Genomic DNA, 27797 nt, shown 5'->3' on the forward strand with positions numbered 1-27797 from the left:
TCTGGTGTACCCTATTATGTAATTTCTCTTCTTTGTTGCTCTGTTTCTTTGTTATGTTTTTCATTAAAATGGGAAGAAAGAAAAATAATAAGTATATAAGGAAGTCAAAAAATTTGTGATGGAAGGTTTAATGGAGGTAGCTAAAAAGAAAATTGATAGGATTGCTGAAGAAATAATCTAGAAAAAACAAGAATGTAGCAAAAGTAAGGAACTTATTGCTGTTAAAAAATCTGAAGAAAATACAGCAAAAAACAGGGGAAGAAATAAGGAATTTAGAAGGTTGGTTATAATGAAAGAGCAAACATGTGTCTTAAAAAACAAATTACCAAACTCCTAATGCATTCTAAGAAGGAAGAAATCACAATCAGTAAAGAGAAAGCTCAAGAAATAACATCCCAACTCAGTAATCATTATCTCTAGAACTGAAATTTACTGAAGAAAACAGAATATAAGGAGATAGTTAAATAGTCAATTGATGCAATGAAGGAGCTGATGAAGGATCACAAAATCAAGACCTACACTATCAGGAGTAATTCAATATGGAAAGTCAACGAGGTATGAAAAAATAGAACAGAAAAAAATTTGAAGATCATGTCTGCCAAGGAAAAATCTATTTGGGAGATATCCAAATAAAGGTAGAGGTACTCAACTCTCCTTTTGAATTCAATCTGCTTTCTAAATTAGATGAGAAGTGTATTGAAGACTGGGAGTTTATGGTGGTTGGAAACATCATTGGGAAAAACAGAGTATCATTCACAACTATCAAAGATGCTCTAATTAAACAGTAGAGAGAAAAGGGGTTTGAAAAAATTTCTGCAAGCATACATGACCTCTACTTAGGGGTGAACAAACGGGTAAACCCAACCCGTATTACCCAACCCATATTCAACCCAAATTAAATTTACCCAACCCATAATTCAACCCATATTATTTACTAATATAGGTTGGGTATGGGTTGGGTTGAGTATGGATTGGGTAACTCAAATTATTTATTTTTTATTTTTTTATTTAACATGTATTTGACTCATTTAACACATTTTTATTCGTTTAACACGTTTTTCACGTTTTTGACATTTTTAATACGTTTTTCACACGTTTTTGGCACGTTTAACACATTTTGACACATTTTTCATGTTTTTCATATTTTTGGCATGTTTAACACGTTTAACACATTTTTGACACATTTTTGACACGTTTTGACACGTTTTTTCACGTTTTCGACACGTTTAACACATTTTGACACATTTTTGGCACGTTTAACACGTTTTGACACGTTTAACATATTTTTCACATTTTTGACACGTTTCACACGTTTTTGGCACGTTTTTGGCACGTTTTGACACATTTAACACGTTTTTGACACGTTTAACACGTTTTCGACACGTTTAATACGTTTTTCACATTAATGACACGTTTTACACGTTTTTCATATTTTTGGCACGTTTAACACGTTTTGACACGTTTTCCACGTTTTCCACGTTTTGAGATGTTTAACACGTTTTTGACACGTTTTTCATGTTTTTGGTATGTTTAACACGTTTTTAACACGTTTAACACGTTTTTGACACGTTTTGACACGTTTTTGACACGTTTTGACACGTTTCAACACGTTTAATACGTTTTTCACATTATTGACACGTTTTTCACATTTTTGGCACGTTTAACACGTTTTGACACGTTTAACACGTTTTGACACGTTTTCCACGTTTTGAGACGTTTAACACATTTTTGACACGTTGAACACATTTTTCATGTTTTTGGCATGTTTAACACGTTTTTAACACGTTTTTGACATGTTTGACACGTTTGACACGTTTTTGACACGTTTGACACATTTTGACACGTTTTTTCACATTATCGACACGTTTAACACATTTTAACACATTTTTGGCACGTTTAACATATTTTCACATTTTTGACACGTTTCACACGTTTTTGGCACGTTTAACACGTTTTCCACGTTTTGACACGTTTAACACGTTTAATACGTTTTTCACATTATTGACACGTTTCACACGTTTTTCACATTTTTGGCATGTTTAATACGTTTTAACACGTTTAACACGTTTTGACACGTTTAACACCTTTTTCACGTTTTGAGACGTTTAACACGTTTTCGACACGTTTAATACGTTTTCAACACGTTTAATACGTTTTTCATACATTCAACACGTTTAACACATTTGACACGTTGGACACTATTTTCATGTTTTGACATGTTTAACACGTTTTTAACACGTTTGACATATTTTTCACGATTACGACACATTTAACACATTTTGACACATTTTTCACGTTTTTGGCACGTTTAACACGTTTTGACATGTTTAACATATTTTTCACGTTTTTCACATTATTAACACGTTTAACACGTTTGTAACATGTTTAACATATTTTTACACGTTTTTCACATTTTTGGCACGTTTAACACGTTTTGACACATATTCCACTTTTTTGGCACGTTTAACACATTTTCCTCATTTTTGGCATATTTTGATACGTTTAACACGTTTTGACACGTTTAATATGTTTTTCACATTTTGACACGTTTAATACGTTTTCACACGTTTAATGTCAAACGTGAAAAACATATTAAACATGTCAAAAATGTCAAAAACGTGTTAAACGTGACAAAACGTGTTCAAACTTGTCAAAACGTGTTAACGTGCAAAATAATATGTTAAACGTGTCAAAAATATGTTAAATGTGTAAAACGTGTTAAAATGTCAAAAACGTCTTAAACATGCCAAAAATATGAAAAACGTGTTAAACATGTTACAAACGTATTAAACATGTTACAAACATGTTAAACGTGTTAAGAATGTGAAAAACACGTTTAACATGTCAAAAACGTATTAAACGTACCAAAATGTGAAAAACGTGTTAATGTGTGAAAAACGTGTCAAATATGTCAAAAACGTGTTTAACAGGCCAAAAACGTGAAAAACATATTAAATGTGTGAAACACGTGTTAAACGTGTGAAAACGTATTAAACATATAAAAAACGTGTTAAAATGTTAAAACGTGTTAAACATGCCAAAAACGTGAAAACCATGTTAAACTTATCAAAAACGTGTTAACGTGTTAGTTATGTTAAAAACGTGTTAAACGTGCCAAAAACATAAAAAAAAAACGTGTTGATTTGTCAAAAACGCGTTAAACGTATTAAACATGTCAAAAACGTGTTAAACATGACAAAAACGTGTTATTAGTATGAAAACGTGTTAAACATGTCAAAAACTTGTTAAACGTGCCAAAAACATAAAAACGTGTTAAACGTGTGAAAAACATGTTTTAAGTATGAAAACGTGATAAAAATATTAAAAACGTGTTAAACGTGTGAAAAATGTGTTATACATATAAAAAACATGTTAAAATGTCAAAAACGTGGTAAACGTGCCAAAAATATGTAAATCGTATTAAACATATCAAAAACGTGTTAAATATGTTTAAAACGTGTTAAACGTGCCAAAAACGTGAAAATCATGTTAAACTTATCAAAAATGTGTTAACGTATTAAATATGTTAAAAACGTGTTAAACGTGTCAAAAACGTAAAAAACGTGTTAAACTTGTCAAAAACGTGTTAAACGTATTAAAATGTCAAAAACGTGTTCAACGTGACAAAAACGTGAAAAACGTGTTATTAGTGTGAAAATGTGTTAAACGTGTCAAAAACGTGAAAACGTGTTAAACGTGTCAAAACGTGTCAAAAATGTGAAAACGTGTGAAAACGTATAAAACGTATGAAAAACGTGTGAAAACGTGTTAAACGTGTGAAAAATATGTTATAAGTATTTGTTAGTATTTGAAACAAATAATCTAAATTGGTATTAAGTGAGATTTGTAAGCTTCACTTGATTTTCTCACTTATCTTTCATTTTCATTGTTTCATCCTTATTAACCTGAATTATTAATGTTTTCTACAAATTGATGATCAATTTTTTTTAGCTTACTTTTATTTATTTTTTTGGGGAAAAACTTACTTTTATTTTTCATCTACAAACACCAGCTGCAAACTTTATTATAAATTTTTAATAATTTATATTTTAGTACAATTATTTATATTTTTCATAATTTTATTAGATTATTCTACTACTACTCAAATCTTACATAATTGTATTATCCTTTTTTTAATCATCTCTTATTGAATATAATAAAAATGAGTCATGGAAATTGCTTCCACATTTTAAAAATAGTATATTTTTAACCTTATGACAAAGTGAGTTCGGTTTAATATATAAGATATCTTCTAGATCTCTTAAAACAAATATTTGATTATTTAGTTAATATATATTTTTTTAAATACCACCTTATATTAAAAATGTTAAAAATAATATAAGGACAAAACATGACATAAAAAATAAATAATAAATAATAATAATAAAATATAACATGTTATTTAATAATTTATCGAACTCGTAAATTCTCGAAAAAATGATTAACTCCTGACCGATTTGACAATTTTTTTAGAACGAATCTTAGAGAGTGTCATAAATAATAACATTATAGATGATACGAATGAAACAATTACGATCATTAAAGGTTCACCGATTTTCTTAAATCAGATAGTCCACTAGAAAATAAGTTTATCATATTAGTCGCATCAATTTCAACAATTATCGACTCGGGCATCACCTAATTAATCTTAGTAATAGCTATTTTTTATTATTTTATTTACTTTATTTATCTATAAATAATTAATTTTAATTAAATTCAAATAAAAGTTACATATAAAAAATGAATTAGTATCAAAATAAATCATTGATGATCTAGATATGAAATCGTATAAACAATTTACAAAAACAAAAATTTCCAATGAAAAAAATCCAACGAAACATGCAATTGATTGAAGATTACTCCAAAGACAAATTTAGTTCCTAAACGATGAATGTTGAAGTAATCTCTAAAATGAAACAGTGTCAAAAAAATCTCTAAAAAATATTCCAAGCGACAGTTAAAATTATCCCTAACCGTTGTTGGGAAAATGTATTGTAAGACAATCTCCATATATGACCGAAATGATGAGAAATTTATTCAAATTATGAAATTAAATTGAATATTTTTTTATTAAAAAAATAAAAATAAACTCTGATTATTTTATTTTATCTGTTGTTAAGAAAAATTGGACTAACACAAATTCAAAAATAAATCATTAACACAATCAGATTATATGAACAGTAACCATCCACCAATAATTGTCAATATTATTCCGACTAAATAAGAACCGATCGAACTAAACGTATATAACATCAAACTTAACTTATAAGAAATCATTATCATCTTTTTTAAATTTTGTTAATGCAAACAGAAAAAATCTCTAAAAAATATTCTAAACAACAGTTAAAATTATTCCTAAAAATTATTCCTAATCGTTGTTGGAAAAATGTATTGTCAGACAATCTACATAAAAATATTGGAAAAAAAATGAACTCCGATTATTTTATCTCCTCTGTTGTTAAGAATCGGACGAACACAAATTCAAAAAAAATTCATTAACCCAATCGGAAAGTATGAACAGTAAACCATCCACCAATGATTGTGAGTAGGGGTGAGCAAACGGGTAAACTCAACCCGTATTACCCAACCCATATTCAACCCAAATTAAATTTATCCAACCTATAATTTAATCCATATTATTTATTAATATGGGTTGAGTATGGGTTGGGTTGAGTAACCCAAATTATTTTATTTTTATTTTTTCATTTAATATTTATGTGACTCATTTAACATATTTTTATTCGTTTAATACGTTTTCCACATTTTTGACATGCTTAACACGTTTTCCACGTTTTTGACATTTATAATACGTTTTTGACACGTTTAACACGTTTTTGGCACGTTTAATAATATTTGACAAGCTGAACACGTTTTTCATATTTTTGGCATGTTTAACACATTTTTAACACGTTTTTCACATTTTTAGCACGTTTTGACACATTTAATATGTTTTTCACATTTTTGACACATTTAACACGTCTTCACGTTTTTGGCACGTTTAACACGTTTTGACACGTTTAACACGTTTTTGACACATTTAACACATTTTGACACGTTTTTCACGTTTTCGACATGTTGAATACATTTTCCAAACATTTTTTTACAGTTTAACATGTTTTTGGCATGTATAACACATTTTGACACGCTGGACACTGTTTTCATGTTTTGATATGTTTGACACGTTTTTTACGATTATGACACATTTGACACGTTTTTCACGTTTTTGGCACGTTTAACATGTTTTGACACGTTTAACATGTTTTTTACGTTTTTCACATTCTTAACACGTTTAAAATGTTTTTCACATGTTTTCACGTTTTTGGCATGTTTAACACGTTTTCCATGTTCTCCACGTTTTTGGCACATTTTGACACGTTTAACACGTTTTTGACACGTTTAACATGCTTTTTTATATTTTTTACACGTTTAATACATTTTTCACACGTTTGACGTGTCAAAACGTGAAAAACGTGTTAAACATGCCAAAAACGTGTTAAACGTGACAAAAACGTGTTAAACGTGACAAAAACGTGTTAAAACTTATCAAAACGTGTCAACGTACAAAAACATATTAAACATGTCAAAAATATGTTAAGTGTGCAAAAACGTGTCAAACGTGTTAAAATGTCAAAAATGTGTTAAACGTGCCAAAAATATGAAAAACGTGTTAAATGTACTTAAAATGTGTTAAATGAGCCAAAACGTGTTAAACGTATTAAACGTATCTCCTCTGTTGTTAAGAATCGGACGAACACAAATTCAAAAAAAATCATTAACCCAATCGGAAAGTATGAACAGTAAACCATCCACCAATGATTGTGAGTAGGGGTGAGCAAACGGGTAAACTCAACCCGTATTACCCAACCCATATTCAACCCAAATTAAATTTATCCAACCTATAATTTAACCCATATTATTTATTAATATGGGTTGAGTATGGGTTGGGTTGAGTAACCCAAATTATTTTATTTTTATTTTTTCATTTAATATTTATGTGACTCATTTAACATATTTTTATTCGTTTAATACGTTTTCCACATTTTTGACATGCTTAACACGTTTTCCACGTTTTTGACATTTATAATACGTTTTTGACACGTTTAACACGTTTTTGGCACGTTTAATAATATTTGACAAGCTGAACACGTTTTTCATATTTTTGGCATGTTTAACACATTTTTAACACGTTTTCCACATTTTTAGCACGTTTTGACACATTTAATATGTTTTTCACATTTTTGACACATTTAACACGTCTTCACGTTTTTGGCACGTTTAACACGTTTTGACACGTTTAACACGTTTTCCACGTTTTTGACACGTTTAACACGTTTTTGACACATTTAACACATTTTGACACGTTTTTCACGTTTTCGACATGTTGAATACATTTTCCAAACATTTTTTTACAGTTTAACATGTTTTTGGCATGTATAACACATTTTGACACGCTGGACACTGTTTTCATGTTTTGATATGTTTGACACGTTTTTTACGATTATGACACATTTGACACGTTTTTCACGTTTTTGGCACGTTTAACATGTTTTGACACGTTTAACATGTTTTTTACGTTTTTCACATTCTTAACACGTTTAAAATGTTTTTCACATGTTTTCACGTTTTTGGCATGTTTAACACGTTTTCCATGTTCTCCACGTTTTTGGCACATTTTGACACGTTTAACACGTTTTTGACACGTTTAACATGCTTTTTTATATTTTTTACACGTTTAATACATTTTTCACACGTTTGACGTGTCAAAACGTGAAAAACGTGTTAAACATGCCAAAAACGTGTTAAACGTGACAAAAACGTGTTAAACGTGACAAAAACGTGTTAAAACTTATCAAAACGTGTCAACGTACAAAAACATATTAAACATGTCAAAAATATGTTAAGTGTGCAAAAACGTGTCAAACGTGTTAAAATGTCAAAAATGTGTTAAACGTGCCAAAAATATGAAAAACGTGTTAAATGTACTTAAAATGTGTTAAATGAGCCAAAACGTGTTAAACGTATTAAACGTATCTCCTCTGTTGTTAAGAATCGGACGAACACAAATTCAAAAAAAAATCATTAACCCAATCGGAAAGTATGAACAGTAAACCATCCACCAATGATTGTGAGTAGGGGTGAGCAAACGGGTAAACTCAACCCGTATTACCCAACCCATATTCAACCCAAATTAAATTTATCCAACCTATAATTTAACCCATATTATTTATTAATATGGGTTGAGTATGGGTTGGGTTGAGTAACCCAAATTATTTTATTTTTATTTTTTCATTTAATATTTATGTGACTCATTTAACATATTTTTATTCGTTTAATACGTTTTCCACATTTTTGACATGCTTAACACGTTTTCCACGTTTTTGACATTTATAATACGTTTTTGACACGTTTAACACGTTTTTGGCACGTTTAATAATATTTGACAAGCTGAACACGTTTTTCATATTTTTGGCATGTTTAACACATTTTTAACACGTTTTCCACATTTTTAGCACGTTTTGACACATTTAATATGTTTTTCACATTTTTGACACATTTAACACGTCTTCACGTTTTTGGCACGTTTAACACGTTTTGACACGTTTAACACGTTTTCCACGTTTTTGACACGTTTAACACGTTTTTGACACATTTAACACATTTTGACACGTTTTTCACGTTTTCGACATGTTGAATACATTTTCCAAACATTTTTTTACAGTTTAACATGTTTTTGGCATGTATAACACATTTTGACACGCTGGACACTGTTTTCATGTTTTGATATGTTTGACACGTTTTTTACGATTATGACACATTTGACACATTTAACACATTTTGACACGTTTTTCACGTTTTTGGCACGTTTAACATGTTTTGACACGTTTAACATGTTTTTTACGTTTTTCACATTCTTAACACGTTTAAAATGTTTTTCACATGTTTTCACGTTTTTGGCATGTTTAACACGTTTTCCATGTTCTCCACGTTTTTGGCACATTTTGACACGTTTAACACGTTTTTGACACGTTTAACATGCTTTTTTATATTTTTTACACGTTTAATACATTTTTCACACGTTTGACGTGTCAAAACGTGAAAAACGTGTTAAACATGCCAAAAACGTGTTAAACGTGACAAAAACGTGTTAAAACTTATCAAAACGTGTCAACGTACAAAAACATATTAAACATGTCAAAAATATGTTAAGTGTGCAAAAACGTGTCAAACGTGTTAAAATGTCAAAAATGTGTTAAACGTGCCAAAAATGTGAAAAACGTGTTAAATGTACTTAAAATGTGTTAAATGAGCCAAAACGTGTTAAACGTATTAAACGTGTTCAGCATGTCAAAAACGTGCTAAATGTGTCAAAAATGTGAAAAACGTATTCACGTGTGAAAAACGTGTCAAAATGTCAAAAACGTGTTAAATATACCAAAAACGTGAAAAACATGTTAAACGTATAAAAAGCGTGTTAAACGTGTGGAAAACGTGTTAAATATATCAAAAACGTGTTAAAATATAAAAAACGTGTTAAACGTGAAAACCGTGGTAAACTAATCAAAAACGTGTTAGCGTATGTGTTAAATATGTGAAATACGTGTTAAACGTGTCAAAAATGTAAAAAAACGTATTAAACTTGTTAAAAACGTGTTAAACATGACAAAAACATGTTATTAGTGTGAAAACGCGTTATACATGTCAAAAACGCGTTAAACGTGCCAAAATCGTAAAAATGTGTTAAACGTGTGAAAACGTGCTATAAGTGTGAAAATGTGTTAAAAATATTAAAAACATATTAAACGTGTTAAACGTGTTCGACTTAAAGTTGAAAAATGATTAGTTTATATTAAATTAATAATAGAGAATTAAATTAAATTTATATAATTTGGTTAACCCTAACCCAATCCAAATTAAACTCAACACATACTCAACCCATATTAACTAACCCAAATTAATATTTTGGGTTTTGGTTAGGCAAACCCAAATTATGCTCACCCATAATTGTGAGTATTATTCCGACTAAATAAGAACCGATCGAACACAACATCAAACTTAATTTATAAGAAATCATTATCATCTTTTTCAAATTTTGTTAATGCAAATCAAATCCCGGAAAAGAGGTATAAATAAAGAAGCCAAACCGACTGTAAATCAATTCCCTCTCTAAAAAATGTTTGTAATTCTCTCTCTTACGCTTCCTTCTTCCTCGTGTCACTTCCATAGCTTACCCACGTTTCTTCTCCACCATTTCTCTGTATCCAACTTTTTCCATAAATATTTCTCAAAGAGATTTCATTTGCAGTTACAGATACATCATCATCATCATGAAGTTATACGTCTATCTAATGGAAGGTCGGCATTTACCGCTCAAATCCTTATACGTTAAGCTTCAAGCCGGAAATCTCAAATCCAAAACCAGAACACTAAACGGAACTAACAATCCAATTTGGAACGAAGAGTTCGCTTTCCTCATCAATGGCATCGAAGACGAACTTCATATATCCGTCTATCAGTGTAATGAAGATTCAGGTATCTTCACCGTTTCCAAATCATTGATAGGTCGTGTACGAGTTCCTGTTTGTTTAATTTCTTCAGAAGATAGTCAGAATTTACCTCCTACTTGGTTTTCTCTCGAAACCGCCAAAGGATTGAAATTCAAACGTGGAAACCCTAGTTCTGGTTAGTTAGTTATTTAGTTAGTACACTTTTTTGTTTCCATTTTCAACTCTAGAAGAAATTTAACATGATTTTGTAAACATTGCTGTAGCTAGTATTCTTCTTGCTATTTCTCTCCGTGCAAACGGCGAGGATGATCAGACTCATCAGACTCATCCACATCACAGAACGTCTCCTTTGCGTAAGATGAAAGCAATTGCAGGGAAATTGGAGAGGTTTTTCAGTAAAAATGGAAATCCTAAACCCGATGATTGTTCGGATCAATCGCTTAAATCATCAGATTTCGAGGATGGGTTAGAAGAACAGACATCTAGTTGTTGTGATTTTGAAGAAGCTATTGAAAAGATGCAATCGAATAGTTGTAATGAAGTAGAGATGCCAGATGATCTACAGGGAGGCATACTTCTTGATCAAATTTATATCATATCAGCTAAAGATTTGAACAACATTCTCTTTGCTCCTAATTCAAGTTTCAGGAAAGATCTAGCTGAATTGCAAGGAACTACAGATTTGCATGATGGGCCATGGACATGGAAGTCTGGTTCAAAACCTTGTTTATCGCGAGTAGTTTCGTACACAAACCCTGCGTCGAAGCTAGTAAAGGCAGTGAAGGCCACAGAAGAGCAAACATACTTATATGCAGACACAAGTAAATTCGCTGTTCATGTAGATGTTTACACACCAGATGTTCCATATGGAAATACATTTAAACTCGAGATACTTTACAAAATCACAAGTGAACCACATGGAGATGAATCATTGTCGCGTCTTGTTATATCTTGGGGGATTAACTTCATTCATCACACTATGATGAAGGGAATGATTGAAGGTGGAGCTCGACAAGGTCTAAAGGAAAGCTTTGATCAGTTTGCGAAATTTCTAGCTCAAAACGTTAAACAAGGAGATTCCATGGATACATTGAACAAGGATGATATGCTTGAAACCCTGAAAACTGAGCACAAATCCGATTGGGAGCAAGTGACTCAATACTTTTGTAACTTCACAGTTATTTCAACTTGCTTCATGCTTTTGTATGTGTTAGCCCACATTCTTGTTGGTAAACTCTGGAAGAATGAAGGATTGGAATTCAATGGTCTGGATTTGCCAGATAACTTTGGGGAGCTTATTACCAGTGGGATTTTGATCATTCATCTCGAGCGATTATATAACATGATATCTCATTTTGTGCAAGCCAGGTTGCAAAGAAGTGAGTATGTTTTGTGTGAAATTGAAGAAGATAGAACTATTTTGGATCTAATGTTTTCTTTAATGTTCATATTGTGTATTATTCAGCTAGTGATCATGGAATTAAGGGACAAGGTGATGGATGGTTGTTAACTGTAGCTTTGATTGAAGGAGAAAACATAGCACTGGATAATTCTAAAGAGATTCCTGATTCATATGTTGTCTTGACATGCAATGGGAGACTAAAGACAAGTTCTGTCAAACTCCAGTCTTCTGATCCTCAATGGAATGGTAAGTTTCTTTCGTGTTCATCGTGTTTGATGATTGAATTGTTGACTGAACTAGAAGAAACAAGTTTAAGTGTTAACTTGCAATTCGAATAGGTCCCATTTGGAAACATTGTTTCTGTCATATTCGAGAGTGTGGGTTTAGACTTTAGATGAGACAATATCTCTAATTTTTTGCAGAGATACTTGAATTTGATGCCATGGAAGAGCCACCATCAACGTTAGATGTGCAAGTGTTCAGTTTTGACGGTCTATTTGATCACTCGAATGTTATTGGACACACTGAAATCAACTTTCTGAAACATACATCTGCGGAACTTGCAGACATATGGGTGCCACTTGTGGGAAAGATTGCTCAGACTTCTCAGTCAAAACTGCATCTCAGAATATTCCTCGACAACACTAATGGCTACGATACAATAAAGGAATATCTTACGAAAATGGAGAAGGAAGTCGGAAAGAAGGTTATCTCTTCTTTTCTTTTTTCAATAGTAACAATAACACTATCATTATTGTTGATCTTTACTTTTTTCTACAGTTGAACACTCGATCACCTCGAAGGAACTCAACATTCCTAAAGATTTTTGGGCTTCCTCAAGAAGAATTTCTTATCAATCATTTCTCATGCTCCCTGAAAAGGAAAGTCCCACTTCAGGTAGAGTGTATAATCAAATCGAAGAACTGATCTGTTCTGTGCTGAAATATTCTATATTATTACTAACTTTTTCGGATATTTGTGTTGTTTTAGGGTCGTATCTTTCTGTCTGCGAGAATTATTGGGTTTTATGCCAACTTTTTTGGACGTAAAACAAAATTCTTCTTCCTTTGGGAGGATATATTTGATATTCAAGTTCTTCCTCCTTCACTTTCATCTATGGGCAGCCCCCAATTGGTTATAGTGCTTGAAAAAGATCGTGGACTTGATGCAAGTCATGGTGCAAAGTCCCACGATGAAGAGGGTAGGCTTCAATTCTATTTTATGTCCTTCGTATCCTTCCACGAAGCATCCAGGTAATCGAATTGCTAAATCTTTCTCTCTCTCGCCCGTTTTTTATTTCTTATACCAAATTGGGATAAACGATAGGACAATTATGGCTTTGTGGAGAACAAAGTCAGTAGTTTCACATCCAAAAGAACAAGCTGTAGATAAAGAGGAAGAAGATGATGAAGATATGAGTCTGGCATCAATTGATGACTGTGGACCATGCTTGGCTGTTGAAGATACATCAATGTCGAAGCTCGAGTCTTCTACTGTTGCTGCTAATGTGAGTGAGTGAGTTCACATTTCAGTCTTTTAAGATGATGATCATGAATCAATTCTATTTTATGTGCAGATAAGTTCATTGATGGAAATGTATAATGGGGGTCAGTTGGAGCATGTAGTGATGAAGAAATGCGGTTGTATAGGTTATGTAACATCTGATTGGGAAACCGTCAAACCTGATTTGTTGGAAAGACGATTATTGTACAGATTAAACAGACAGTTCTCGATTTTTGGAGGTGAAGTTACATGCACGCAGCAGAAAACGCAAATTCCAAATTCTAAAGGTTGGATTGTGAACGAGTTTATGACTTTGCACGACATCCCATTCAGCGACCATTTCCGGGTGAGCATTTATTTGAAAATTTTGAAAATTCAACTGTTGGTGATTTGATTTATCATTTTTGTTTTGGGCAGGTACATTTCAAGTACCGGATTGTCGAGACGACGGATGAATCATGCAGATGCGACGTTTATGCGAGCGTCTCATGGATTAAAAGCACGAGACTTCAGCAGACGATCACGCGAAGCATAATTGACAAGTTCGATAGGCGGTTTAGGGAAATAGTTGAACTTATTCAAAGTGGTTCAGTTGTATTGTCCCAAGAATTGACAAATGTTTAACGTTTGAGCAATAAAAAATAAAAGTTACCTTTCTTTTATATTTATTTTAGCCAAGTCACTATTTGGATTCGAACTTCGGTTGTTTTTAAACTAAACGGGTTCGAACTTTGACTTGTATCGTGACTCTCAAATTACTATTTTGGATTCGAACTTGGGTCGTTTTTAAATCATAAGTTCGAAATTTGAATTGTGTCATAAGTGACTCTCAAATTATTATTTGGGGTTCGAATGACGACTCCCAAATATCACAAATTACTATTTGGGTCGTTTGGTTTTGGGTCGTTTTTAAACCAAACGAGATTACTATTTGGGTTCGAACTTGGGTCGTTTTTAAACCAAACGGGTTTGAACTTTGAATATTGTTATATGTGACTCTCAAATATCACCAAATTACTATTTGAGATTCAAACTTGGGTTGTTTCTAAACCAAATAGGTTTGAACTTTAAATTGTGTCGCGACTCTCAAATTACTATTTGAGGTTCGAATTTGGATCGTTTTTAAACCAAACGATTCGAACTTTGAATTGTGTCATACGCTACCTAAAACAAATGAACATACGTTAAAATAATATTTTTTAAATTAATTTCTCACAATTATTAAAATAAAATAACATTTCTCTACATTTTTTTATTTTTCCAATTATTCCAATACATTAAACATTTTCTAAGACATTCAAATCGAATTCGGTAATTCTAAACACGTATATCTCACAAAAACAAGCAGTAAAAAATGTATAAGAATTTAGAAAAATAAATATAAAATTTATCTCTATTCAAATTTTATAAAAGTTTTCTCAAATTAGAGATTTTATAATTACCAAATTAAGTTCGACAAATTAAAATGCATACATCTCGAAAACAAACAAAAATGCTACGTTAAAATTAAATTACAAAAACATGACAAATTAATTAAAAAATTAAATTACAAAAACATGACAAATTAATTAAAAAATAAAAATTGTTAAGACAAATGTTTTATCTATTTAAAAAAGTTTCAATTCACTATAAAATTTTAATAGTTAAAGTATTTTATGACACAATCAGAATTAATCATCTTCTAATAAGAAAGTTATTAGAAAGAACTACATAAATTCGAGCCTTAAAAATTAATTTAATAATTTATTTTATTTAAGAACATATTATATTTATCTTATAAAATCTCATTTTTCACTTTTTAGTCAATTATTTTATAATTATAGTAATTACATATTAAAAGAAATAATATGAAATCAGATTCATCCATCAAGGCATAATCATCATCCTCTTGTAGTTCTTCCGGCCGGCGATGAATACTGATTCCTGACTGGTTTTGCTTCATACTCTCTCTCAACATTGACTTTTCTTCTCAAGGTTCAAAATCAAGCTCGATCGGCTGTTTCTCAACTAAGAATTTGAATCCATGGATCCTAACCCTAAGAATTTTCCAATTCTATCTTACATGATGTCAAAAATCCCTAGTATTGGTCCCCGGCGAGGAGCCGATGAACAAGGATTCGACATCGAGATGCCTCCGCCTCCATCAACCGCAGTTCCGACTTCAAAGGAGCCAGTATTCGACCTAGTAGATCAGATGCCTCGTTTAACTGATCCAAAAGTCATCGCCTCAATGAGATCTGCCGTTTCCGAGGTCGCGCAATCACGAGCTGTGCTCAGAACCCTAGGAGAACGGCCTGATCATGAAAGTGTTGACTCTGCGAGAGCTAAGTTAGCGGAGATTGATTCGTCGTTGTCAAAGCAGCTTGGAGAGATCGTTCTTTCGCCGCGTCCGACTGAGGTGGATAGGCTTGAGTGGCGTGCGCATCTTGCAGGTAAGGAGAAGGAATGTAGAGATGCTACGGAGAAAGATAGACAGATGTATGGTGCTGTTATTGCATTGGATGAAATGCATGATTCTTATGAGAAAATGCTTAGTGAAGCGGAAGCGAAGTTGTTGAAGATTTATGAATCGGCTTTGTCTGGTCGTGATTTTGAGGATATTAATCTTACTGAAGAGGATGAAGGTGAAGTGGAAGAGGTAAATGACGAGGTTGTAGGTATTTTGAAGGATTCGTCTGGAACGAGAATACAAAGGATTGATCTCTCGAATCGCAAATTGCGATCTCTACCAGAGGCGTTTGGTCGTTTTAGCCAATTGCTTGTTCTAAACCTGTCCACGAATCAACTTGAGGTAATTGTAATTTCCGCTTTAGAAATTGTAGCTTAATCTGTTAATGTCTGAGAATTTAGTGTAATAATTGTTTGTTTGCTTGTATTATTCAATCAAAAGATACTTCCTGATTCAATTGGAGGTTTAACGAATCTGGAGGAGCTTGATCTATCATCAAACCTAATGGAGACTCTTCCTGATTCAATTGGCCTACTTCTCAACTTAAAGCTTCTGAATGCCTCCAGCAATAAGTTAGTATCATTACCCGACAGCATCTCTAATTGCAGCTCACTATCGACGCTTGATGTTAGCTATAATAGATTAACCTACTTGCCAACTAACATCGGCCACCAACTTGTCAATCTTGTGAGGCTTTCAATCCAACTGAACAAGATCCGATCCCTGCCTACTTCCATAGGCGATATGAAGTCTTTACGTATCCTCGACGCCCACTTCAATGAGCTAAGAGGAGTTCCAGCCTCGATTGGGAGTTTGTCCAACCTCGAGATTCTTGATCTCAGTAGTAATTTCAGTGACCTGACTGAACTGCCAGAGACATTTGGGGAATTGTTAAACTTGAAAGAGCTTTATCTTAGCAACAACCAAATCCAATATCTTCCGGATTCATTCGGGCGTTTGGACAACTTAAGTAAGCTTAACTTGGAGGAGAACCCGATTGTGATTCCTCCGAAGGAGGTGGTTATGGAAGGAGTGGAGGCGGTTAAGGTGTTTATGGCGAAAAGATGGTTGGATATTTTGTTGGAGGAAGAAGAAAGGAGCATGGAGGAAATGGAGGAGCCAACTGAAAATGGTTGGTTGATTCGAAGTACTTCTTGGTTGATGAATCGCGCTACGTCTGTGACTGGAAACGTTGCTGATTATCTTGGAAATGTTGGTAAGTCCCCGATCGATCCTTCTCTTGATCAGCAATTATAAAAAGAAGAAAGAATAATAAGCATGAGCATGAATGAAGTTTATGTTTCTTCTTCAATGGTGAAGAAGAAGATGAAAAACTCGGGCTTAATTCTTTTCCCAAGTTTTTTATTTATCATTTCCAATTTCAACCCATGAATCAGGATTCATGGGTTTTGGTTGTTTTTTCTTTGTGGAATTTTGCAGATGAACAAAGCATCTGTCTTTGTGCTAGCTAAGCTAAGCTAGCTATATTTTATTTATTTTTCACAGGATAAGTTTCGAACTCTTTATGTAAGAGTTTTTGGACACGGGTTCATTCTCGTGGTCCTAAACCACAGTCGAATGTTGTTGTACATACAAAAATTCATAAGTGGTTTGTTCTTTGATCAAGGTTAGAGGATCAACTTGTAAAGAAAATGTTTTTTACATTTGCTGTCATACTAACATAAAATTATATTTGTTGTTTAGGAGTGTAAGTTGTTAGGTTGTTTAAAAAATCAAACCCTAGTTTGGAAGTTGATCATTGGTTTGGTTTATCGTTTAAATAGTTAAATGAATGATCAATTCATATCCAATTCAACTAAAATAGTTGGGGTTGAAGACTCGAATCCATTACCACAAGGACATGAGTCATTGTTTTTATGGTATTTCTACTGAGATTAAGTCTCCACTTTTTGTTTATCATTTTATATGGCTGAATATGTTATTTAATGAATCTTATTTTCTATCATTTATTTTCTTTTAAATATAAAAAATTGGTAGTTGAGCATACGACAAACAGTATATAAATGTTTTGGTCCCAATTGCTATTTGAGGCTAGAATCTGATCTTAATGGGAATCGAATTTTGAATTGTGTCGTATGTGAGTCGGAAAATTAAATTTTTAGTCTGGGAAGGCTTTTTTGTAAATTGACAAAATATTGTATACTTATTTTAACATATCATTTTCGTTTTTATTATTTAATGATTATTATTTAATTTATAACATCATTAAATTGAATGATATTTAGAAACATATTGGATGTGTTTATTTTTTGTTACAGGACTATTTTTTAGATTTTTGCATCTTAATTTGTTGATGTTAGTTTCTATTTTAAAACACATATAAAATTTAAGGAAAAAATTGAATAGGGATATATTTTATATTATTCTTTTTACATAATTTTATAATTATACAACTTTGTGTAAGGTATATCAATTTGGACTTATTTGTGTTTTAAATTGAATATATATATTTTTTAAGATATACGCTTTTTAAATTTTCAACTGTAGAGAATAAAAAGAGTGATATTATATTTTTACAAATATGGTCAATTAATTAAGAAAAAAAAAATATTATGTTAAAATAAATAAAAGATTTTTATAAGAAAGTCTCTCTCACCTGGTTAAATTGTGATAAAATTCATATGATATAGTATAACATTTCAGTTTCATTTAATAAAAACAATTCAAATTCGAGTTTAAAATGAAAATTGGGCTTTAAAAAAGAAGAAAGTTTTTTTTTTAGTTCTACACCATATTTAGAGTTAAAACTATTAACTTACAATAGTTGAATAAATTGTACGAAGATCAAATAATCAAGTTAAATAAAACACACATCTTACGAGGAGACCTTTTCTATTTTGATTTATCAATTAAATCAAAATATTATATTTAAATGAGATTTATTGCTTTCAATGCAATAAATTTGATAGGGTCTTTCAATGCTTTTCGAAGTCAGAATAATATAAGTGTGAAAAATGAAACAAATGTAGTAAAGAAGGAATATAAATTTGTTCGAACCTTTATTGGAATTCAAAGTAGCTCTAAGTCACAAAATTCCAATTAAAACAATCATGATTAATATTGTTACATTATCTAATATAACTTTTAGGTAAATGCACACTCAATTTCTGAAATAAGCAACTGAATATAATTAATGTTAGGTGTTTCTTTGTGATTAAAAGTATTCCTCATTAAACTGTCATAATTTTGTTTATTTAATCTTAACTATTTTTATAATGTTCATTTTAATACCTTATAACTAATAATAATAATAATGTAATTCTCAATCAATAGTTGGAAAATAAACAACACTATACTCAATACTAGCCAAATATTTTCACAACTTTATATCATTTATTGTTTTCTCTATTATTGGTAAGTAGGTTTAATTATTATATAATAATTGATGTCTAGGAATCCACTTATGTGTTGTTTTATTCCAAAATCAACTCATAGAAGGACAGCCAATTATATTTTTCCTACTTTCATTCACAATAATAATGCAATATTATTTTTATTTACTATAATTTAATTGCTTTATTAATAACATATTTATAATATTGAATAATCACGTAGGTAGACAATCATTGTGGAGTTTAATAAACTCTTTCTTTTTTCTTTCAAAAATTGTTTTATTACTTAAATAATAATTGTTTTTTTCAATGCTTCAAATATGAAATTCAAACCTATAACCCTGATAAGATTACTTTTTATATTTTAACACTGAATTATAAACTTTACTATTATTTAAACAATAATATATAAACAATTTTTTTATTTGTATGAATTGAGTTTTTTTTTCAAGAATAACTAGTTTGACCCCTATAATTATATATATATTACTTTGGTATGAATCAAATGTATGACCTTTTAATGTATTAGGTAATGTTCTTTAGACTTATGATGAATTATTATTATTATTATTATTTTTAGAATGTTGGGCAGTTTCTCATGTTAATTAATTAAATATGCAAAAACACTTAACTAATTTAACCAAACGCGAAGAGAGGATATACATCTCTTCTTTTCCGCTAAACGAAGAGGAGATGACTTGAATTATCATAGTTGAATTAACTCATTCCTATGTTGTTTGTAAATGTTTAAGTAGTGGTTATATAGATTAACAATATTTACAAAAACAATATGGCTTCTTAAGGTGAATAGTTAACCATGGAAAAGCTTACCAAATATATAATAAATATATAAGTTTTGAAAAAATAAAGTTATTTGTTGTTGTTGTTGTTATATATGAAATGAAAATATAGGTTTATAAGTTTGTTGTACTTTAAATTTTCTTGAATAAGTAATGAAAGTGAAAGTTAACTAGCTATAAATTAATGGCTTTGGAATTTTAGAAGGGAATTGGAGACATAAAGAGGAAAAGGCATGTGAGCTGCACATGGGAGATTTTCAACTCATTGGCCAGCCTATCCAATCCCCCACCCACCACCCTTAATAATTCCTTCTTTTTTCTTTTCTTTTTAACATTTTTTTTATAAAATTATAATATAATATAATATGAATAAAATCAGGAGAGAAAATAATTCTCTTATTATGATTTTCTCTTTGAAAATTTATAAACTTTGATATCTTAAATTGTATCATTTTTTTCTTTAAATAAACAAACCTAAGAAGACAAAATATGTCGTATAAGTGAAAAGCCCATTTCCTTTTTTATTTCTATTTTGAGTCATCTTAATTCAATTAAATTTTCTCGCTCCAATTCACTAAAAAAATCTGTGTTCAGTAAAAATTAGGTTTTAAATTTGTTAAAAGTTAAATTCATTCCAAGTTATTGGTGAACCGATTTATTTGCATTTCATTACAATCCAATCTGCCACATAATTGCAATCTTAATATTTCTTTTTACCGAAATGACCGTTTCGGGACCCAAAATGACTGTTTTGGGACATTTTAAAAAATTTCTCTCTCTTACTCACATATCATGCCATGTTAATTCATGGACTTACTTTCGTTGAATATTTTGTTGAGTTTATCATTTTCCAAAAAAAAAAAATCATGAATCTCTTATTTCACTCTATACAATGGACACAATTCATCTATAACTAGCCTGAACTTATTTGAAATTTACATTTTAGAAAAACACAAGGACTAATTTGAGTTTGTTGAAAAAATCAAAGATCATTATTTTCTACTTTATTCCTTTTTAATTCAATTAATTCCACATTCATCGCACTATGTCTCTCACTTTCTTTCTTTAAAAGAAAAATATATATTTATACATGATTTGTAGTAATAGAAATGAAAGAATAAAACATTATATGATGATGAGACTAAATAATAATATTGTTCCATGTCTCCTTTCTCTCTCCTTAATCTTCATCTTTCCGATCGCCGCCGTCTCCCCCACATCCGCCGCCGCAATAGCGATTATCGGGGCGGTTATCGTCTCATCTTTGGTGGTGATTGCGGCGGTTAGGGCGGCGGTGGTGGTGTGGATAACGGTTTTGGTACTGCTGGCTTTCGCCGGAAACCGGCGGCGGGCGTTGGCGGCAAGGGGGAGGAAGATCACGGCGGATGTGGCGGTGCAGATGTTGAAAGTGGTGATAAAAGAGAAAGGAATTGTTGCTTTGGGTACTATGTTGAGTTTAACTGCAACTGCTACATGTCTTGCTGCCATTGCTATGTAAAAATCTTTATCTTCTTCTTCTCCGGTGGTGAGATTGATAAGGAACTTTAAAGGATTAATTAATATGTATAATAATATTGTAATTAGTTTTATCAATTTTGTCAATGTTATTCAATTCAAATTAAATAAATAATATTATATATAATATATTATTGATAAGGAAAATTTTGAAAATACTTTCTTATTTTTCTTATTTTTTTTTATTAAACAATAGTGGATAAATTTATTAAAATATATATATTTTCATTAAGGCCTTCTTTTGGTTCTTGATCATTATTTAAATAATTATAATTTGATATTATGACATAAATTAAATTTATTAATTAAAATATTAAAATACTTTTTATTTAAAATAATAATAATAATTTTATAATTATATTAATATATATTTTTAAAAAAAATTAACTAAAAAACTCAATTTCTTAAAATTAATATTAATCATAACTTTTAAATAATCCATGTGTTAAACAAGAAGAAAATTATGCTTCCAGTCATAGCATAATTATAGAAGGTATAAAACACTATGTTTTCAGTCGTAAAGATGATGTTCTAGTGAAGTATAAGTTTTCCAACATCTCCCTCGAGTCGAGCTTTGTGGCTCTCTGCGAACCCTGGAACGGGGTTAGCCCCGCTACAGAAGATCTTCAATTTTGGGCTGTAGAGGTACTTCCGATTGAGCGCCCTATCGTGATTAAGGATCTTTGCAGCTCATTTCACTTATTCAAATTTGCTAGCAATAGTGATAAAGTTAAGGTGGCTAGCAGAATTTGGCATTTCTACGGACATGAAGTAAAAATTTAAAAATGGAGCAAATTCACAGGTTATTGTTCGACCCTAGAAAAGTTGAAATCCTCATGGATTCGTATTGTCGGTATACCCGTCCATTTATAGAATTCTGAAGCAATCACAAAGATTGGTAACTCTTGCGACGACTTGCTGGAAATCGATGTAGTGACATTGGCTAAAACCAACTTACAATGGGCCAAAATAAAGGTTGACAACTCGGGACAATCGATTCCGACTTAGATTAAGATAGAGGATAAATGCTTTATCTATGATCTCCCGGTTTGGTCAGAATCATCTCCAGCAGTATCAATTATGGATAGAGGTCCAATGCCATCAAGCTCCAATGAGCAGGTTAAAACAAAGCATAATCCACCAATGAACCACGCAACCCCGACCCGCAATAAAATTTCTATCCCAAACATCCTCTTGAGCCAAATTATCCCCCAACACCCAATCAGTCAACCACCACCAATAAACTCTGAAGCTAGAACACCACAAACACAAACTACTTCCCATACACTCTCTCATTCCCACACACCCTTTATCCCCACATTTAACAAACTCAACTCTCTACCTTCTCCTGATATAACAAACACAACCACATCTCTCACCACAGCCTATTTATACAACTCAATCTATTCTCGACCTAAATCCCAGTCGATATAAAATCTCCACAATCTCTTACACGAGAAGACGTAAACATAACACATCATCCAATATACACCTTAACACAAATCCAAACTCACTGGCACGTCAGCCCCCATCGGTCAACACTAACACTACCATCATCCAAGCCCACCCACTCCATTCATACCCTCATTCATCATTTCTACCACACAATTTCCCTCGTTTTTTCCATTCTCGCAAACTCACCCATTGAACTCTTTATCGCAAACTATTCCTCCATATATCCAACCTCAAAACTACCTAACTACATTTCTCCCTCAAAATCATCCAACTACATTTCTTCCTCAAAACTACTCAACTACATTTTCCCCACAAAACCACCCAACCACATTCCCCCACCCATTTTTCACAACATACTACCCCTTCAGTATTGAATACCCCTAAAGTAATTTGTCCAGTGCAGTTGACAACACCCGATATTACCAATTCACAGAAAAGTACAGACGACGAATCCGAAGGAGAATTTAAAGATATGATGAGATTCGCAAATACAGTTCACATTGAAGCCGTAGATAATAGATCGAAGGCTACAAATGTGTAAGGAATGGATTTGCATATCTGATTACGATAAAGAAACTGGGATCCCAGTAGAGGCAACAAATATGGTCGTTACCGCCCAAGAATCACCTGAAATGGTGATTCTGAAACCTCAATCAACCTAATTATCTTTATATTAAGCAAGATAATCTAATAGAATGTGAGGGGTTTGAATAACCCTAGTAAAAAAAATTTGTTTTCTCTTTCATTAACTCATGTAATTGCGACATTATTGCTCTCCAAGAAATAATGGTCTCGAATCTCGTGGAAAACCTCCTCACTGACTTAACTAGACGAATCTAAATGCTAATGGACATTCAGGAGGAATCCTTGTTCTTTGGAACACAAATCTCTTTCAAGCGGAAGAAACTATTTTTAGGGCATTTTCAATATTCATTAAGTTCAAATGCATCACCAAAGGGAACATCCGGGCATTCGATGCTGTGTATGGCCTGGTCGACTATAATAAGAAAACTAATTTTAACTATGAGCTATATGATTTACAAAATCAATGGTCCGTACCTTGATGTTTTGTGGCGATTTCAACATGGTTAGGGCTCTAAGCGAAAGAAAAAAACTCAAGTAGTTTCACAACAGAGATGAACTTGTTCAACACGTTTATTGACGACTCGTTTTTAATTGACCATATTCTCGAGGGTGCCAAATTTACTATGAAAAGTGATAACAACAATGGAAGTATGTCTCGCATCGATAGATTTCTTTACAACTCAGAATGGGAGAACCATTATCATCCAACAAGCCATTATGAAAGAACAAGACGTCTTTCTAACCATAAATCCCTTTCCCTAAACTATGGCCAACCCTATCAGCCTAAACTACCTTTTAGATTCGAAAACGCTCTTCTCTTAGATCAAAATTTTGTGTTAGAAGTGGGGAAGTGGTGGGTGGATCACTCACATGTTGAGGGGAGACCATCTTTTATCCTTTCTTTTAAACTTAAAAATCTTAAAAGTTTCATTAAATTATGGAGATGAGTCAACTTTGGCTCTCTTCGTTCTAACATTACTAACGTTTCCCAAGAGATTGATATCATTGACAGGTTGGAAGAAGAACGAGATCTGACTGAAGCGGAAACCTCTAAGAGATGCACCCTCATGGACAAAATTCACGCAAGACAAAAATCACGGTGTATATGGCTTAAGTAGGGGATTCTAATAGAATATTTTTCCACAACTTTGCAAACTATCGAAGAAAATATAATCAAATATATATCCTTAAGGTAACGGGATTGAGATTGTTGAGGCAAACTCCATTCGGGATTCCATTCTCTCTTTCTATGAGAATCTTCTCAAAAAGCTAGATTGCGAGAGATCGATTTTGGGAGGAAACGACTTTAACAAAATTAGCGAGCAACAAAAATCCTCTACCGAACAAGATTTTACAATTGAAGAGATTTGGAAAGCTATTACAAGTTGTGATGGAGATTAAATCACCTGGCCCGGATGGATACACAATCGCTTTTATTAAAGAGTCTTGGGAATTTATTAAGGAGGACTATTTGAGCTCGTTCAAGCACTTTCATGCTACGGATTCCTTTGAGAAATATTGGAATTCTAGTTTTATTGTCCTTGTTAGGAAGATTCAAGGGTCAAAGAACTCAAACACTTCAGACCTATTAGCTTTGTGACAAGCTTCTATAAAATCCTGACGAAAACTTTAGGTAAAGGCTCAAAGTTCTTTTGCAGAACTCATTTTTCCTAACCAGATGGCGTTCGTACAAGATAGACAGATCACTAACACTTATCTCATCGCAAATGAGTGCATTGAATATATTACTAGAAGAAAGGGGACGAGTTGCCTTTGTAAACTTGATATCGAAAAAGTTTTGATCACGTGAGTTGTGATTTTCTTTTTTCTCTCCTCGAAAAGATGAGTTTTGGAGTAAAATGGAGGAGGTTGATCAAAATTACCTAAGTTCTTAATTCTTATAAACGGCACGATATCTAGGTTTTTCAAAAGTTCGAGAGGACTTACACAAGGGGATCCTTTATCACATCTCCTTTTCACGGTGGTTATGGGAGGTTTGTTAAAACTATTCGAGAGAGTCATCAATGCTAGTCTTTTCACGGAAACTAATATAGGAACGACGAGAAGACCCAACTATATATCTCACTTACTTTTTGCTAATGACACTCTTTGTCTTACTAAACTTACAACAGAAAACCTTCATTCTCTTCGAAATATTCTTATTCTTTTTTAGGCATGCTCGGGGTTGAAGATTAATAAAGAAAAATCTGAACTTTTTTTCATTGGTAATGTTAATGACACCCATTCATTAGCAAAAAAATATGGGGTTCAAAATTGGTTCTCTCCCATCAAAGTATCTCGGTTTTCCTCTCGGTGCCAAATTTAGTTGCAAGGATATTTAGAATCCTATCATTGAGAAAATGAGAAATAAGTTGGCATTTTGGAAGAGCAGAATGGACATAATCATTAGGAATTTCCTCTAGGGTAACTCTAACTCATCTAAAATCACTTATTTAGTGAGATGGGACACAACAAAGCTTGAAGTTGTTGACGGCAGACTCGGAATCAAGGACTTCTCTCTTTTCAACACTTCACTCCTCTGTAAATGGTGGTGGAGATTCCTCAACGAAAACACAAGTCTTTGGAAGAATGCAATCATCGTCAAGTACGGAATTCTAGATAACGAATGGATGCCTCTTTTGGGAGAAAGTTTATGGGTAGAAGCCTTTGGAGACGTATCTATAAAGTAGGGGAGAAGTTCCATCCTTTCTCATTTTTACGGTTGGTAATGGTAAGAAAATTAATTTTTTGAATGATTCGTGGGGATAAATGTCAATTTTATACATAAAGTTGGACAGAGGTTTCAAATTTGTTTATGAAGTTGTAAAATTTTATTTATGTATATAAACTTGACAAAATGTGTAAAATTTATTCTATTTAACAGAAAAATATTAACGGTGTTAATTTTATTTTATAACTATATAATTATTAAAAAATATTAATCCACATCAGATATCAAATATTAAATATATAAATTTTTAATCCAACTCATCTCTACTGCTTAACGCTTTGTTCATGGAGAAACCCTCGTAATTCCATCCATAAGAATAAACCTACGTTCCCTTTCAAAATCTTAATCCTCAATTTCGCCAATTCCTCTGTGTAGTTGTCAAGCATGGTGGCGTCAAATCGTTGAGTTTGAGTATTCGTATGTTGTTCTTCTTCTTTGATGATTTCCGATATGATTATGAAATCTGGAAAACCCTATTCGCGTAGATCATGTCGCAGATGAGATGAGTGTTGTTGGATTGAACAAAATGGAAGATGGATTTTAGAGTTTCTCTTTCAAAAACTGTTTCTAATGGGTTTTATAAGTTTGTTAGAATCAAACACTGAATTTTTTCTATAGATTGTTTGTAGATGAGTTGAAATGTAGGTTAGAAAAGGAGATATGAATGGAAGATATCATCGTCTCTGAAATATGTAGAAAACGTTCTGTAAGGAATGGGGTAATTCCTACTGGCGGATTCCAGACGGAAGACAATTCCGGGTCGATTCCAATTCCCCTTCTGTTTTGACCCAAAGTTCATCTTCGATGGTCAATGCACTACTGCTGATGTGTATTAAATATATATATATATATATATATATATTTAATACATGGCTAATGGCGTGGATTAAAAACAATTATTATTATTGCATAATTGTCAAAATTTAACACCGTTAAGTTTTTTGCCGTTAAATGAATAAATTTGACACATATTGTCAAGTTTATATACATAAATAGAATTTTACAACTTAATATACAAATTTGACACCACGCTCCAACTTTGTGCATAAAATTGACATTTATCCCATAATTCGTGGCACCCCAGCGGAAAATTGTCAAACACTTATCGGGATCTTTTTGGGATCTCTAACAAAAAGAAGGCTAAAGTGACAGACTGTTTTCGTCTCACATCTAACCAAATTGTTTGGAGAATTCCTTTAAATAAACGAATTTCCACCAAAGAGGAGGGGAGACAAGTTCTCCTCATAAATGCTCTTAACCAACATTTCGATTGATCTAGAGACTAACGACAAGTTTTCTTTGTCTGGCTCTCCTGATTTTAAAACTAGCTACATTTATTATGCGTCTCTCCAAAATACTCAATCCCAGAAAGAGGTGTGAAAATCAAAAATTCTATCAAAAATCTCGTCTTTTGGTTGGGAAGCTAGCTATTAATGGAGGAGTCTTGACAACTAACAAATTAAAAAAGAAATGATTTCATCTCTCTAGCAGATTTAACA

The 27797-nt window shown here is 32.1% G+C and overlaps 3 protein-coding genes across 3 annotated transcripts; all 3 read left to right on the top strand.

The window, feature by feature from the left end:
- The first annotated feature begins 10146 nt into the window (after positions 1–10146).
- LOC124920404 (C2 and GRAM domain-containing protein At5g50170) lies at positions 10147–14082 on the top strand. The gene is made up of 9 exons (XM_047460890.1): positions 10147–10680; positions 10769–11884; positions 11971–12153; positions 12330–12613; positions 12688–12804; positions 12898–13160; positions 13234–13414; positions 13484–13756; positions 13828–14082. The coding sequence occupies exons 1-9, from the start codon at positions 10326–10328 to the stop codon at positions 14032–14034; spliced, it is 2979 nt and encodes a 992-aa protein (XP_047316846.1). The 5' UTR covers positions 10147–10325; the 3' UTR covers positions 14035–14082.
- Positions 14083–15288: 1206 nt separating this feature from the next.
- On the top strand, positions 15289–17472 carry LOC124920405 (plant intracellular Ras-group-related LRR protein 9-like). Its single transcript, XM_047460891.1, has 2 exons — positions 15289–16201; positions 16301–17472. Exons 1-2 carry the CDS (start codon positions 15434–15436, stop codon positions 17114–17116), a joined length of 1584 nt encoding a protein of 527 aa, XP_047316847.1. The 5' UTR covers positions 15289–15433; the 3' UTR covers positions 17117–17472.
- A 3643-nt stretch (positions 17473–21115) lies between these two features.
- LOC124918269 lies at positions 21116–21656 on the top strand. Its single transcript, XM_047458470.1, has one exon. The coding sequence runs from the start codon at positions 21142–21144 to the stop codon at positions 21508–21510; it is 369 nt and encodes a 122-aa protein (XP_047314426.1). The 5' UTR covers positions 21116–21141; the 3' UTR covers positions 21511–21656.
- The last annotated feature ends 6141 nt before the right edge of the window (positions 21657–27797 follow it).

Source organism: Impatiens glandulifera, chromosome 1 (assembly GCF_907164915.1).
Source record: "Impatiens glandulifera chromosome 1, dImpGla2.1, whole genome shotgun sequence".
Lineage (NCBI taxonomy): Eukaryota > Viridiplantae > Streptophyta > Magnoliopsida > Ericales > Balsaminaceae > Impatiens > Impatiens glandulifera.